This window comes from Choloepus didactylus, chromosome 6 (genome assembly GCF_015220235.1).
Source record: "Choloepus didactylus isolate mChoDid1 chromosome 6, mChoDid1.pri, whole genome shotgun sequence".
Taxonomy (NCBI): Eukaryota; Metazoa; Chordata; class Mammalia; order Pilosa; family Megalonychidae; genus Choloepus; species Choloepus didactylus.
Genome location: NC_051312.1, coordinates 1,196,674 through 1,210,739, shown reverse-complemented (window position 1 = coordinate 1,210,739; position 14,066 = coordinate 1,196,674). Strand labels below are relative to the sequence as shown.

Sequence of the window (14,066 nt, the reverse complement as noted above, 5' to 3'; positions counted from 1 at the left end):
TGCCCATGGGGCATCTATGCATGGAGTTTGGGAGCTGCAGCTGGCTCCTGGGGGTCCCTCCTGCACCATGTCTCTGAGGAAGTTCCGGGGGCCATTCTAAAGCTGCTTCCCTCCCTAGTGCCCCAGACGAGGCCCTGGAAGCATAGGTCTCAGGTGCCCATCCATGAAATGAGGGCTAGGGTCTTCTCCCTGGCTCCTCAGGGGCCACCATCAGGGTGGGGGGGGGGCCCATCCAAGCCCCTCCCAGCTACACCCCACTCTGAATAAGGCTTCCTTGGAGCTGGCTTCAGGTACGGTTCCCTTGGCAGGGGTGGTGTCTCTGCTGAGACACCCAGCTCCAGAATGTTCTGCCAGCCGGTGGTCGCCCCTTCGGTTGCATGACCCCTTCTCTCTCCGTCACTTTCCTCAGTCATTTCCACCCTCAGTGGCAGATGTTTGCTGCGCAGTGCACGGTGCCAGCTTCCGCCTCGCCCCCCGGCTTCCTCGGCCCCAAAGGACGTGTTTGGGCTCTCACGGCAGATGTCGGGTCGGGGGTCCTCCAGGAGACGCCCACGCCCACATCGCAGCCCCCTTCCCCGCCTTGCGGCCCCGCCCCTTCCCCGCCCCCTGATCCCGCGGCCTTCAGCACCACGGACAGAGCCCGACTCGCGGCGGACGTCGGGGGCGGTCCTCCAGGAGACGCCCACGCCCACGCCGCGGCCCCGCCCCTTTCCGCGGCCCCGCCCCTTCCCCGCCCCCTGAGCCCGCGGCCTTCAGCACCACGGACAGAGCCCGACTCACGGCAGATGTCCGGGGTCCTCCAGGTGACGCACACGCCCACGTCGCGACAGGCCTGGGCGTAGGCGGCCACGGCCGTGCAGAAGCACTCGCAGTCGCCCCCGGAGTCGCACGCACACGCGTCGCTCACGCAGGCCTCGTAGTACTTGGTGGGCTCCACCTGCATGAGAGCGATCCCAGGGTCCGGTACTCTGTGTGGGGTGCAAGCCAGGGGCCCCCACTTCTCCCAGCGCTCCTGGGGTTAGGCCCACGACTTGACTTGCATGTTGGCCTGGTGGGTTCCCTGTGGAGCTCAGTGGGAAGAAGCATGGGACCCCAAACAATCCCCAAGGAGCTCAGGGGGGCAACACGGGACCCCAAATGATCCCCAGGGATGGCCAACCTGTGCACACCAGGCCTAATGGGTGCTGTCAGACAGACAGACAGATGGTGCTGAGCAGTGTGCCCACCCCCACCCCAGCCCTGTGATACGATCCAGCAGGACCCCCGGCTTCCTGGGGCTCACTCCAGGATGCAGCCTGTGGGCAGAACCAACAGTCCCACCTGCAGCCCAGATCTGAGGGTGCAGACGTCCATGTCCCTGGCCCCAGGGGCCTTAGTCTGTGAGGTGTCCCATGGTGAGCCCCAGAACCCCATCTCATGTTCCCACCCGGCTGGCACCTCCTGGAGCCCCAAACAAGCCTCAGGCCCAGAGGGAACCCCCCACCCTCACCCAGGCCCAGAAGGATGAGCCCCCACCCTGCCCGGCACCCCACCTGGGCCCGGCAGGCGGCGAAGGGGCTGCTGTTGATGATGCTGCACTGCTTCTGGGCCCAGGACTTGCGGTAGGGATTGGCACTGCAGGGGTCTCTGGGGGCAAGCGCGTCGGGGCAGGTCGGGGAGAACTTCCAGCTGTTGCCGAACTCCAGCACGTCCCCCACCACGGACCGGCTCCGCGTGGTGAAGTCATTGGCGGCGTTGTCGTCGAAGTTCCCGCACAGCCCGCAGACCTTGCCCTGCAGACACGCAGAAGGCCGTGGGCCTGGGACCAAGACCCTTCTCTCCCGGGCTTCCCCCACCCCAGTGCCCCCTGTGGAACCAGGCTCCCTAATGCACAAAGCGGCACCAAGGGGTCCCCAGGGAGCGCTGAGGAGTCTGGGGTTTGGAGGCGGCCCCTGGTGCAGAAACCCAGGGCATCAGTGGCCCAGCGCTGCCCTCACTCAGAGGGACGGGAGGCCCCGGGTCCCCAGGCCAAGCCCTGCTGGCACCTCCTTCCCTGAGAAAATCACAAGCTCCCAGGCTAAGAACAAATTTTGGCTTTTCCTCTCCCTCTTTCCCCAAGCTGGGTTAAGGCTGCCCGCTCCTTTCCTTTCCTCTGACGAGACCTGGACCAGAGACCGTGGTGACCCTGCAGAGTGTGTCTGGAGAGGGTCTCTCCTGGAGGGAACAGTGTCACCAGGACGTGGCACACGGTCTCCCAACTGGCCGTCCTCCTGGGGCTCCCTCCCTCTCCCTCCCCTTGACTCTTCGCCCCATCTCCTCTCCCCTCTGCTCCCTGACCCCCACACTGCCTGGGTCTCCCCAGCCCAGCCCTCTGCACAGGGCAGACGCCTCCTGGAGGGGCGAGGACACGGAGACGCCATCCTTGGGACTCACCTTGAACGCGGGGCTGAGCTTGATGAAGATGCTGGTCTTCTTGTCCCACAGGAGCACCAGGCCAGCGTCAGTGTCCACCACCAGGTAGATGCCCATCTGGCGGAGGCTGTAGGGCGCCTGCTGCCCAGCCCCCTTCTCGACCACCTCGACCTGCCCGTCGCTCAGCTTCAGCTCGTAGCTCTGCTTGGCAAGGAGGAGCCGGTGACTCAGCCTCTGGGAGGGCCACCTGGGCCAGCCCCCAGGCAGGTCCCCTCCATTGCCCCCAGCCCTGTCCTAGCCCCCCGCCCCCACTCACCCCCAGGAAGATCTTGATGGCCTTGGAGCAGGTGGTCCCTGTGGTACCACAAGGAACGTTCTCTGTGACGACATGGAAGGAGTCCTGGGGGCTGCCGCTGCCACCACAGTGGTCCTGGGGATGCAGGAGGTTGTCGTCAGGGTGAGGCCCGACCCACCCACCCTCCCAAGGGCAGGGGGACTGGCCAGCATGCAGCTGGGGCAGCAGATGTGACCAGCGAGATGGGGGTGGGGGAGCAAGGTGGCCGGTGCGAGGGCCAGGGAAGGGCTGGTGTACCTGCACCAAGGTGTACTCGCAGTCCCCGCTGAAGCTGTAGCGCTGCCCATCGAAGGTGAGGTAGTGGCCGTCCCCGTACACAGTGCACGTGGCCAGGCAGGGCTCGTCCGTGCAGTGCCACATCCTGTTCTTACAGGTGCTGGGTGGGGGTGAAGGGACAGGCCACAGGTCAGGCAGATGTGGCGGGGGCTGGGCTCGTCCTCCCGTGGGGACGTTGCTTCTGCTGGACTAGGTGCAGCCCTCAGACCCCGAGGGAGCCGCCGAACAGGTGTCGCCAGCGTCCAGCCCTGAAAACCTGCGCCGAGTGCAGGCTGCAGGGGCCCCTGTGCCAGGGGCTTGCCGGCTCCTGACCACACCTACCAGGTGTTACAGTCGACCTGGATGGTCTGTCCAGCCTCGTAGCTGGCCTCGTTGTGCACGCAGGGACAGTCGGCCGCAGCGATGCAGCCACCCTTGCCATCCGACACCAGCTCATCAGGACACACGCAGCCAGGGACACACTGGGGGCTGTACTGTAAGAGCCAGGCGGGCGCGGGGCTGAGCGGCGGCGGGGGCAGGAGAGAACGCACCGTGTCCTCCCGAGCGCTGAGATTGACCAGCCACAGGAGCCTGTGGGTCCCCTTGGGACCTGGCCCGGGGGTCGTTCTGGGCTGTGGGAGCAGTGGCCCCAGCACACAAGCCCCGTGGGCCCCCCAGGACGCTCACCCCAAGGCTCCTGCATGTTGTTGAGCTCACCTGGCCCCCAGGAGGCCACGAGGGGGGTCCCTGTGGGCCAACACCATTGGCCAGCCCTGCCTCTGCTCCTGGAGGCTATCTCCACAGGCGCCCAGAGGGCCAAGCAGGCCTGGGAGGGTGGGCAGGGAGCTCCTGGGGGCTGGGGGGCCCTCAGCAGGGGGTGTCCTGGGCGGAAGGGCACTCACGCAGGCCATGTCCAGGGTGTGGCAGCTCTTCTGGCAGCCGGCCCCAGTGGCCCCAGCCGTGGCGTTCCGGCAGTCGAAGTAGACCATGGGGTCAGCACAAACTGGGGGGAAGCGGCCCATTCAGGGGACCCCGAGCCACCCCCTCGCCCACCTGTCCCCTCCCAGCCGAGCCCTGGCCTCCCCGTCCACTGCATCAGGCCTGACCTCTAACCCGTGAGTGACCTAGGGCAAGCGGCCCCGGGCAGATGAGCAGGCTAAAGCTGGTGAGGCCTTCACCCCCAGAGCTCACCTCGCACCCCAAGATGCCCACCCATCCTGGGGCTCCTCTGGGGCCCGCAGTGCGCTCCGTTAGAGCCTACATGCACACGTGTGTGCCACACATGCTCTCCCCTCCCCCTCGCCGAGCCCCAGAGGGCACAGACCCACCGGGGCCGACCCCCAGCCCTGGGCCAGGACGGCTTCGGGGTTCTCTCAGCTCCCAGCCAATTTTGTGTGGAAACACGAGGCCCACATGGCCGCCTTCCCACGCAGCCTCATGCCAGCTCACCTGGGTCGGTCTCTTCACCTCCGATGCAGGTCAGCTCACCACGGGTGCAGGTGCTGCGGGGCAGAGTGTGGGGTCAGGGGTCACCCCGGCACCGGGAGAGGAGAGCGGGGTCAGGGGTCACCCTGGCACCGGGAGTGGAGAGCGGGGTCAGGGGCTGCCCAGCACTGGGAGCAACGTGCTCCCGGCCCGGCAGGGTCCCTTACCAGATGGCCCCACTGTTGTGCAGGGTCTCTCCATTGAGGACCACCGAGCCATGATAGTAGCAGGGGCAGCTGGAGGCCGGCACACACTTGCCCGACTCGTCCAGGTAGGTGCCCTTGGCGCAGGTGCAGCCGTCCACGGGGATGAAGCCGATGCTGCAGGTGACGTCCTCCTCGCTCAGCGAGCGGCAGGTGGGCTGGCAGGTGTCGATGTGCTCCTGGTAGGTCAGCGTCTTGGGGCAGCTGAGCGTGGAATTCGCTGCAGCCAAGACCAGGAAGAGGACGTGAGGCTCAGGACTCGTGGGCAGGAGCCCAGTGGGCAGTACCAGGGGCCCACGAGGCTCGCCCCACAGCTGGAGGCCTGAGGGACCCCAAACCTCTTATTGCTAGGAGGGGGAGGGGCTGGAGGCAAGGGGGGCCCTGCAGCTCCATCACCAGTGGGGAGCTGGCAGCTTGGGAGACACCAGAACCCATCTGGCTTCCCTCCCCTCCCCTCCAGGGTCCACCCCCAGCCACCGCCTCCAGGAGCCCAGCGTGGGGGCTCAGGCAGCGTCTGCTGGAGCCACCAGGGGTCACCGGGACCCCGCCTGCGGGCACTCACTGCAGACGCCGTCCCTCCAGCCGCTGAGCAGGACGCCCCTGGCGGCGCAGGCGCGCACGTAAGCGGAGAGCGTGGCGCACAGGCAGTCCTCGCTCCTCTCGCAGTTGCAGGTGTCGAACAGGCAGTTCTGGGGGCGCAGGGGGCCGTCAGGGACCCCGGCCCGGTGGACGACCCCATCCCATGCTGCCCACCCACCCCTGCCCTCCACCGGGGCCCCTCCATCCCCGCACATTCCCTTCCAGGAGCCCTCCCGGATCCCGCCAGAGCCCCTGCCCACGCTCGGAGCCCTGTGTGGGGCTGGGAGCCTGGGGGCACCCAAGAGGCCCAGCACCCCCTGCTCGGCCTTGGACATGCTCCACCATGCGTGTCGGCCATTGTGAGTTCTCACTTGGCCCCCAGGGCCCGGCTGCCTGTGGACCGTGGGGTCCAACCCTGTGCCTGGGAGGGCCGGGGGCACAAGGCCATCAACAGGCAGTGAATGAATGAATGGGGCAAGGGGCGAGGAGCAGAGGGGCAGGCCTGGCCCCAGACCCCACTGTCCCAGTTCGCAGAAGGCAGGTGAGGGGTGGGAGGGGAGGGTGAGGGGTGGGCTCCCCAGCAGCCTGCCCTGCCCTCCCTGCTCCCTGGGGGTGGCCGCGTGGCCCGACAGCCCAAGGCTGGCAGCGGACGTTACCGAGTAGTAAGTGTCAGGGTTCACAGCATCATGGCACTGGGCAAAGGGGCCCTTCGGGTCTGCCAGCCGGGAGCACCAGTGCTGAGCGTACTTCTCTGTGGACGGAGACGGACAGGCATTGGGGGCTGCCCGAGGCTGGGCACGCAGCCTGCACCCTCACCCCACCCCACACGCTTGCTCCCCTGTCTGGGTTTGCAGCCTCAGACTCCAACCCTGGACAAATGGCACCAGCACGTCCCCCTCAAGAAAACACCCACGCACTGCAATACGAGGTCTCACCAGGTCTGGGGGCTTTGTGCCTCCAGTTTTCCTGCCTCCCCCAGAGCAGCTCTGCAGTGCTCCCATTGAGCCCACCACTCCGGCCCAGGAGCGGGGTCCCTTCTGCCACATGGGGCCCTGCTTCCTGGCCATGGAGGGAGGGGCAGAAGCCCAGGACGGGCTGCACCCTGAGTCCAGGGGGTGGACTAGGCAGAGACACGTGACCCGATGCGTGGGGGCGGGGGGCAGGTGCACGCTCGGCCCCGGGAGGGCCCGCGGAGGGGCTGTACCGTTCTCCACGCTGAGGGAGCAGGGGTCCTCGAAGCTGTTCTTGACGTTGGGGCAGGCGGCCTGGGTCTTCCAGGTGTTGGCGAAGGCGGTGCCCGTGCCCTCCACCAGCCCGCTGATGGTCCGGAAGTCGTCGGCCTGGTTCTGGTTGAAGTTCCCGCAGAGGCCTGGGGAGGGCAGGGCCAGGGTGAAGGCCCCGTGCGCGGCCGGAGGGGGTGGGCGTGCAGGGCCGGCAGCACCTCTTACCGCACGTGAGCCCCCGGAGCTCGGGCTCCAGCCGCACGAAGGCCTGCATCGTGGGCACGAGCTGCACCTCCAGCTGCAGGCCCAGGTTAGTGTGGGCGATGACAAAGAAGGTCGAGGGTCTGAAGATGGTCACGTTGGCTGCAGAGCAGAGGACAAGGCCTCACCACGATGCAAGGGGTGGGAACCACAGGCAGCATGGGAGGGGGTCCTGAGGGGTTCTGGGGCATCTTGGGGGTCAGGGGTTCCCCACCTGCCGAGATGGGCAGCTGGGTGTAGATCTGGTTCACGAACGCTTCTCCACTGGCCTTGATCACGATGACCTGCAGGCACAGGGGCCGGGGTGGGGGGTGAGCAGGGCCCAAAGGGGCTGTGACCTGGTGCTGGGGGGTGGGGGGGCCAGGCTTCCTGCAGGGGGAGAAGCCCATGCCCTCCTCCCCCTGCTCATCCTGCTTTGCTAAATTCCCTGCACGGATTTCCTTCCTTAGGAGTGTAAAAGCCAAAGTTGTTTCATAGGCTGGAGCCATCGGCTTGGGTGGAGAAGCAGTACCACCAGGAGACGCCCCGAGTCCTTCCTTCTGGGGCCGGCTGGGGCAGGAGTGCAGTGCCTGGAGCCCCCCACCCACCGAGCTGCTCAGATTGTGGAGGGTCCCTCAGAAGGCCCAGGAGGGACGTGGCGAATGGGGTGGGAAGGCCGGGATGCCGCAGATCATGCAGGATCAAAGGGGTTGCCAGAGAGAGGGGCCCAATCACAAACACCCCCCAATCCGGCTCCCACCCACCCCTGGGCGGTCACAGTCTGTCCCCCACCAGGCCTGCCCCAGCCTGTCCCCCCCACCAGGGCCCCGGGCACTCACGGTCTGCCCCCCGCCGAGGCTGAGCGTCACGCTCTTGAGGCACGTCTCGCTGTCCGTGAGCCCACACCTGCGCAGCTCGCCCAGCACGGTGAAGGAGCCGCTGTCGCAGGGCTGGAGACACAGGTCCTCAGGCCCCGCCCGGCGGCCCCCCACCCCGAGGGCCGGACCCCCCGCACCGCGCCCTGGGCGCCCCCACCTTGGCCAGCACGTAGCTGCAGTCGCCGTGCACCGTGTACTGCTTCTCGTCGAAGGTGGAGACGTGGGAGCCGCCCAGCACCGAGCAGGTGCCGGGACACGGGGCCTCCTGGCAGCTCCAGCGGCCGCCGGAGCAGGTGCTGAGGGCGGGAGGGGCTGTGTGTGGGCTCGGGCCCTGGAAGCACCCGGAAGAGCCGCCGGCACCCACCCCGGTGAGGCCCAAGTGGGAGAGGAGACCCCTGCCCGCACCCACAGCCCCCGGAGGCCGGGACCCACCAGTTGGCGCAGTCTGTGGTGTAGGCGTCCCCGGGTGCGTAGGTGGCCCCTTTATAGACGCACGGACACTGGGACACGGGGACACAGCCTCCCAGGCCAACATCGTCCAGCACCGTCCCTGCGGGGTGCAGGCAGCCATGAGAGCAGGGTCCCCAAACTTCCAGGGCCCGGGGCAGCCGGGGCGGGGGTCTCGGGCCTGCCAGTGAGCGGGGGGGTGGGCCGCCTCACCCTCAGGGCAGAAGCAGCCGGCGACGCAGTGCTCCTCGCAGAGCTGGGAGTGCTCCAGGTTGGAGCAGGTGTCAGTGCAGGGCGAGCCGCACTCCCGGAACTGCATGTTGAGCGGGCACGTCTGGGCTGCAGGGGCCGGGAGATGGGGTGCATCATGCGCTGCCCCCGTCTTGGGGCACCCCCCCCACCCCAGAGCTGCGGCGGGAGCCTGGCGGGCAGCACTCACGGCACAGGTCGGGGGTCCTCCAGTCTGGTGGCAGCCCCCCGGCGTGGGCACACTGCCGGGAGTACTCAGCCAGGGTGTGGCAGAGGCAGCGGGCGGGGTCCGTGTGCTGGCACAGGCACAGGTCCTGCCTACAGGCCTCCAGGTAGCGGCCGGCGTCCAGCAGGGCTCTGCAGCCCGAGAAGAGCGCGCCACCGAAGGCCTCCTCGCACAGGGTCTGCAGGCGAGGCCGGGAGGTGGCGATGAGCCTGGGCCCAGGGAACAGAGACCCTCCCCCCCCACCGGCTCAGCCTGGACCCCTGGGGTTCGTGTGGGGCTTACGGAGGGAGTCAAGCAGTTGCTCAAGGGCACCGGTTTGGCGTCCGGGCACTGCTCCGTGGGCCCGTCCAGCTTCTGCAGGTTCCCGAACTCCGTGGGGGTCAGCTTGACATCTGCAGGGAATGGCCAGGCTCTGCCACGCGGGCTTGGGTGCCCCCTCCTCCCAGTGAAGCCCAGGGGGACTCGAGGGGTCGTTTATGCTCTGTCCTGCATGGCACCGGCCTGTCCCCCACCCCCCTGTAAGCAATGTCTACGTCAGGTATTTGTGGAGCGCGGCCAGGACACTTTCCCCTTCCAAAAGCCCCTCGTGGGCTTCCAGTGTGGTTTAACCTGCCTGGTGGAGGGGAGGGGGGTCGGAGCCCCTGCTGCCGGGGGTGCTCTCACAGGGCCACCCATCGGGGATGGGTGTTAGAGGTGGGCCCTAACCCAGGTGTGGGTTCACAGCCTGCTGGGGTCCCCGTCCAGGCTCCCACAAAGAGAACTAGGGCAGCAAGGGGCGATGCGGCTCCACCTGCACCCCAAGGGCACGCCTGTGTGCCAGGGTGTGTGGGCAGGTGTGTGCAGGTGTGTGTGTGCTGGGGCCATGCGTGAGTTTCCACGTGTGTGCTGGGGCTGTGTGTGAGTGTGCAGGTGTGTGTGCTGGGCTGTGTGTGAGTGTGCAGGTGTGTGTGCTGGGCCGTGCATGAATGTGCACTGTTGTGCTGGGGGGGTGCGTGATTGTGCACTTGTGTGTGCTGGGCTGTGCGTCAGTGTGCACGTGTGTGTGCTGGGGCTGTGTGTCAGTGTGCAGGTGTGTGTGCTGGGCTGTGTGTGAGTGTGCAGGTGTGTGTGCTGGGCCGTGCATGAGTGTGCACTGTTGTGCTGGGGGGTGCGTGAGTGTGCACGTGTGTGTGCTGGGGCTGTGCGTCAGTGTGCAGGTGTGTGTGCTGGGCTGTGTGTGAGTGTGCAGGTGTGCACACAGCCTGGGGCCCGGCTGTGGAAGGCTGAGCCCAGCCGGGCCCCGTGGGCGGCGTGGGCTGTACCGTGGGTGAGGAGCTCGTCCACATCCGGGAGGCTGTTGAAGTCCCCGCAGAGCCCGCAGGTCTGATTGGTGAACTTGTCATCCAGCTCCAGCTGGAACGGAGGGAGATATGAGTCGCCGGTCCCTCCAGGGTCACCCAGAGGGGGTCTGGGAGTCCGAGATCCCTGACGGGGGTGCTGGGGGAGCTGAGGGGGACCCTCTCCCCGGCTCCCACAGGCCGGATGGGCCAGGGCACGCGCCACACCATGCTGAAGGAGTCGCCACACAGGGCAGGGCCCCCATCTGGGCTGCTGCAGACCCCGGGGCCCATCCTAGCCCATGGTTGGGGAGGGGGGTGGCTGCCCTCCACGCCAAGAGTGGCTTTTGGTGCCACCCGGCCCCCACCCGGCCCCCACCGGCACCCGGCTCACCAGGAGGCTGCCGTCCTGGTTCCACATGAGCAGCAAGCCCAGCTTGGCCACTACCTTCAGGTGAACACTGCTCCGCTCGATGAGGACCCCGGCCTGGCTGAAGGGCAGCCGGACCCTGTGGAGGGCGTGCGGCTGAGTGGTGGGGCGCGGGCACCACCCAGGGTTCTGACGTCACCAGGGAAGGACCAAGGGGCCCTTCCGGGGCAGACTGGGGAGCCCTGGGCCCTGGAGGGGTGGGGGGGCTGGCGGAGGCCCAGGGAGGGCCCATGCTGGCTCCCCAGGGGGCCGGCCCATAAGCCCTGCGTGTGCATACTTGTGTGTGCATGCTCGTGTGCATGCACGCCAGTGTGTGCGTCCCCCCGGCCGTGCCCCGCCCCATGCCAGGGCCCACGCTCACCGGTGGCTGTTGACCAGGACGGAGCCGTTGGTCAGCTCCACCACGAGGCCGTCGAGCTTCATGGTGACGTGGGTGAGCGTGTGGGCACCAGGCTCCGGGCTGCGGCGGATCTGCACGTTGAAGTCCTCGTAGGCGGCGCGGCAGTGCGAGGAGAACACGTAGTTGCAGAGCCCGGGGAAGCGGAACATGGCGCCATCGAAGGTCTTGTAGTGGAAGTCGCCCCACGTGCTGCAGACCCGGCCGTTGTGCGCGGGGTTCAGGGCTGTGGGGTTCAAGGGGCGCCTTCCTGAGGGCGGAGACACCCTCACCGGCCGCCTGCCCCGAGCCCCTCAGCACCGCGGCTCCTCAGGCCCCCGGGGCGAGTGCTGAGCGGTCGTGGCAACGTGCTCGCAGAGCACTGGGGGGCCCTTTCCAGTGTGTTTACAATGCCCACCCCGAAAGCCAGGCCCCCCAGGACGGAGGGGCCCGGGACTGTGCAGTTTCACTCACCTCGAACCACGGGGATTGTCCTCAGGGGCGGGACAGTGGTCACCCCCAAGAGGGGGCCACCTGCGGAAAGAGGGGTGCAGTGACGCACAGACACCTCTGCTGCCCGGGGCAGAGGACGCAGAGGCCGTCCTGAGGCCGTGGCCCCCTCTCCCTGCACCACACCCGGGCCTCTCCAGTCCCTCCAGCTCCCAGCCCACAGCCCCGGAAAGCTGGGTGCACGCGGGGCTTTCCCTGCACCTGGAATCCCTCAAACGCCCAGATCAGAGCAGCAGCTCAGGGTGGCCCCCGGGGTGCTGAGACCGAGCGAACCCAGATGGCGTCTGCAGGGCCCAGGCCCTCGCCATCCAGGCTGGGCAGCAGCGGGCACAGACCCGGCCAGAGAGGCCGCCCGCCAGCCCCTCAGGCCACAGCCGAGCAGACAACCGTGCTGCTGAGCGAAGCAGGCTGTGTGCCGAGGTGAAGACCAGGGACTGACGGCCGTGTGGACAGAGACCTGCTGTGTGGACGGAGCCTGCTGATGACAGAGCCCCCTGGCTTGTCTCCCCAGGGATGGCAAGGTGGGGTGCCTCAAGATACATGACCGGGGGACCACACGTGGTGCCGGGTGGGGCTGCACAGACAGGACAGGCGTGTGGGTAGGACACGAGACCCACCTGCTTGCTGCTGGCCAGGGGGCACGTCCGGGTGGTCCTCATAGCCGTGCTTTGGAGAGGCGTCGTGGGCCTGGCCTGGGAGAGGACACGTGTCTGAGCCAGGCCAGCTGGGGGAGGGCAGAGGGGGACAGAAAGGCCCAGAACCCGTGCGGTGGCTGCAGTGAGGGTCCTGGCCAGGGCTGCAGTGCTGCTGGCCGTCCACGTGCCCCGAGGGGCCTGTCCCCAGGGCTGAGCACCGGCAGAGACCCTCGCCAGTGCCCGCAGCTTGGCATCCGGGGTCCCCTCCAGCCTGACCACGTGTCTCCAGGGGCCACGGCTCAAGGGGCAGCCACTCCTTTATTCATTTGTTCGTTCATTCATTCATTTGTTCACTCATCTGTTTGTTCATTCAGTCATTCATTTGTTCATTGATTCATTCGTTTGCTATTCGTTTGTTCATTCATTTGTTCATTTGCGCCCACCGGATGTTTGCTGTGTGTTTGGGAAATGCAGGCACCAGACTGGCAGCCGCCTGCCCTGTCAGTGACCGCAGAGGGGCCAGACGTTACGGCTCAAGCCAGGAGCGGCTTGTCAGAGGTGACCAGGCTCTCAGGGATGCCCAGGAAGCTGGGCCCGGGGTCAGGAGTAGGGCAGGGGGCTGCCTGAAGATGGGGCTCCCCAGAGCAGGCCCTGCAGGGAACCTGCTTTCAGGGTGCATGGGGGTGAAGCCTGGCGTGCGGGGTGCCCCAGGCCCAGAGTAAAGCCCCCGTGGGGCCCTGTGGCCTCCCTCCATCACCCTCGCAGTCTTCCTGTGGGCCGCCCCTCACACCCACCCCTGAGGCTGAGACCCCTCCAGGAGGCCCCATGGAGGTGAGTGAGGGGTGGTCCGAGAGGCAGGGGGCCCAGGTGGCTGAGAGCCGGCTCAGACCAGGCCTGGGAGGGGGCAGCGAGCCATGAGACCCACACAGACGAGACCCTGCCGGGCACAGGGGCTGCTGATGGGGACAGGGAGCTACTGGCCCTGGAGGCTCCGAGGCCCCTGCCACCGCTCCAGACACCCGCGGCCCGGGAGCCCCCACCCCACCCCCGTGAGCTGGCCGAGGACTGGCCGGAGCCCTGGGCCGGGGCCGAGCTGCCAGTTGCCGCTCGGGGGCACCCTCAGGTTGCTGGAACCCGGGCCCACTGTTCATGTCCCAGCTGGTCTGGGTACTGGGCCTCTTACCTACATGCTGGGCACAGGCCAGGGTGAGAGCCAAGGCCCAGAGCAGGACCAGCTCCCTGCGGCGGGCACCCATCGTGCAGCGGTCCCCAAGGCCGGCCTCTGAGGAGGGACCTGAGGCGGCAGGGGCCTTTTGTAGCTGCAGAGCTGGCGGGGCCCCAGGTGACACCAGGTGGGGCGGGGCGGGGCCTGTGCTCCCCCTCGCCCAGGTAAACAGCCGGCACTCGCTTTGGGCAGGCAGCAGATGGGTGTGCCTGCTGGGGTGGGGCCCAGTGTTCCAAGGGCTCCCCAAAGTCCTGGCCGGAGGCATCCTTGTCCCGGGCCCCCACCTGCCCTGGCCCCCTTCCTGCTGGCAGCCAGATCTGAGCCCTGGTGCCCGGAGACCCTCTCAGCATCCTTGCTGCCCACGAGACGCTGCCTCTGGGTGGTTCCGGCCGGTTCAGCCTGGCAGCCCCTCCCTCGGCCAGAGAGGGGTGGGGGGCAGCAGTCCCCAGGGCCGGGGCCCCTCCCCCTCAGCCCAGCCCCCAGCCCCGGGCAGGTGGTGGGCCCGGCTTGGTCCACACGAGCCCTGCGGCTGCTGGGAGCCAGGGTCCCTCTGGGGGTTCAGCACCCACATGCCCTGGGTGCAGCCCGAGTGGCCGGTGTCACCTCCCAGGCCGCCCACAGGAACAAGCCCGGGAGCCTTTGCCCTCAGGGACTTGTTCTGGGAAGGTGACACAGAGCAAGGACAGCTAGCCCCAGAGGACAGCATGGGGCTGGGCTGGGGAGTCCAGGGTGGGTCAGGCTCACCTGCTGGGGACCCCACGCCACAGCCAAGGGTGGGCCGGGGGCAGGGCGGGTCTGGAATGGCCTCATGGATTTTCTGGGCATTGGCCTTGGGCTCTCTGGGGCATTCCAAGCCCTCGTGGTCAATCAGAGCTGCCTGTCTCTTGCTCTGTCCCCACTTTGTGCCCCATCTTGGCCCCAGCGCCTGGCAGCGAGGGTGCCTCAGCCATTATAACTGCTCAGGTCCCACGTGTTGAACCGGTGGAGAGAGGGGAGGGGAATGAGAGAATGAATGAGTGAGTAAATGAGTGAGTGAATAAGTG

At 67.6% G+C, this 14,066-nt stretch overlaps 1 protein-coding gene across 1 annotated transcript in view; it reads right to left on the bottom strand.

Moving 5' to 3' along the window:
- Positions 1-13,054, bottom strand: part of MUC5AC (mucin 5AC, oligomeric mucus/gel-forming) — a 77,622-nt gene extending 64,568 nt beyond the window's left edge. Inside the window, exons 1-23 of the mRNA XM_037838300.1 lie at positions 12,982-13,054; positions 11,781-11,855; positions 11,128-11,187; positions 10,639-10,900; positions 10,242-10,356; positions 9,833-9,923; positions 8,844-8,923; positions 7,767-7,871; positions 7,571-7,681; positions 6,967-7,036; positions 6,717-6,854; positions 6,473-6,637; positions 5,925-6,019; positions 5,252-5,378; positions 4,654-4,909; positions 4,451-4,503; positions 3,904-4,004; positions 3,344-3,495; positions 2,984-3,122; positions 2,708-2,821; positions 2,413-2,592; positions 1,533-1,772; positions 781-937 (exon numbers count right to left, since the gene is read on the bottom strand). Of these exons, the coding sequence (XP_037694228.1) occupies positions 781-937; positions 1,533-1,772; positions 2,413-2,592; positions 2,708-2,821; positions 2,984-3,122; positions 3,344-3,495; positions 3,904-4,004; positions 4,451-4,503; positions 4,654-4,909; positions 5,252-5,378; positions 5,925-6,019; positions 6,473-6,637; positions 6,717-6,854; positions 6,967-7,036; positions 7,571-7,681; positions 7,767-7,871; positions 8,844-8,923; positions 9,833-9,923; positions 10,242-10,356; positions 10,639-10,900; positions 11,128-11,187; positions 11,781-11,855; positions 12,982-13,054 (2,959 nt within the window). The remainder of the gene's footprint in view (positions 1-780; positions 938-1,532; positions 1,773-2,412; positions 2,593-2,707; positions 2,822-2,983; positions 3,123-3,343; positions 3,496-3,903; positions 4,005-4,450; positions 4,504-4,653; positions 4,910-5,251; positions 5,379-5,924; positions 6,020-6,472; positions 6,638-6,716; positions 6,855-6,966; positions 7,037-7,570; positions 7,682-7,766; positions 7,872-8,843; positions 8,924-9,832; positions 9,924-10,241; positions 10,357-10,638; positions 10,901-11,127; positions 11,188-11,780; positions 11,856-12,981) is intronic.
- Between the last annotated feature and the right edge of the window lie 1,012 nt (positions 13,055-14,066).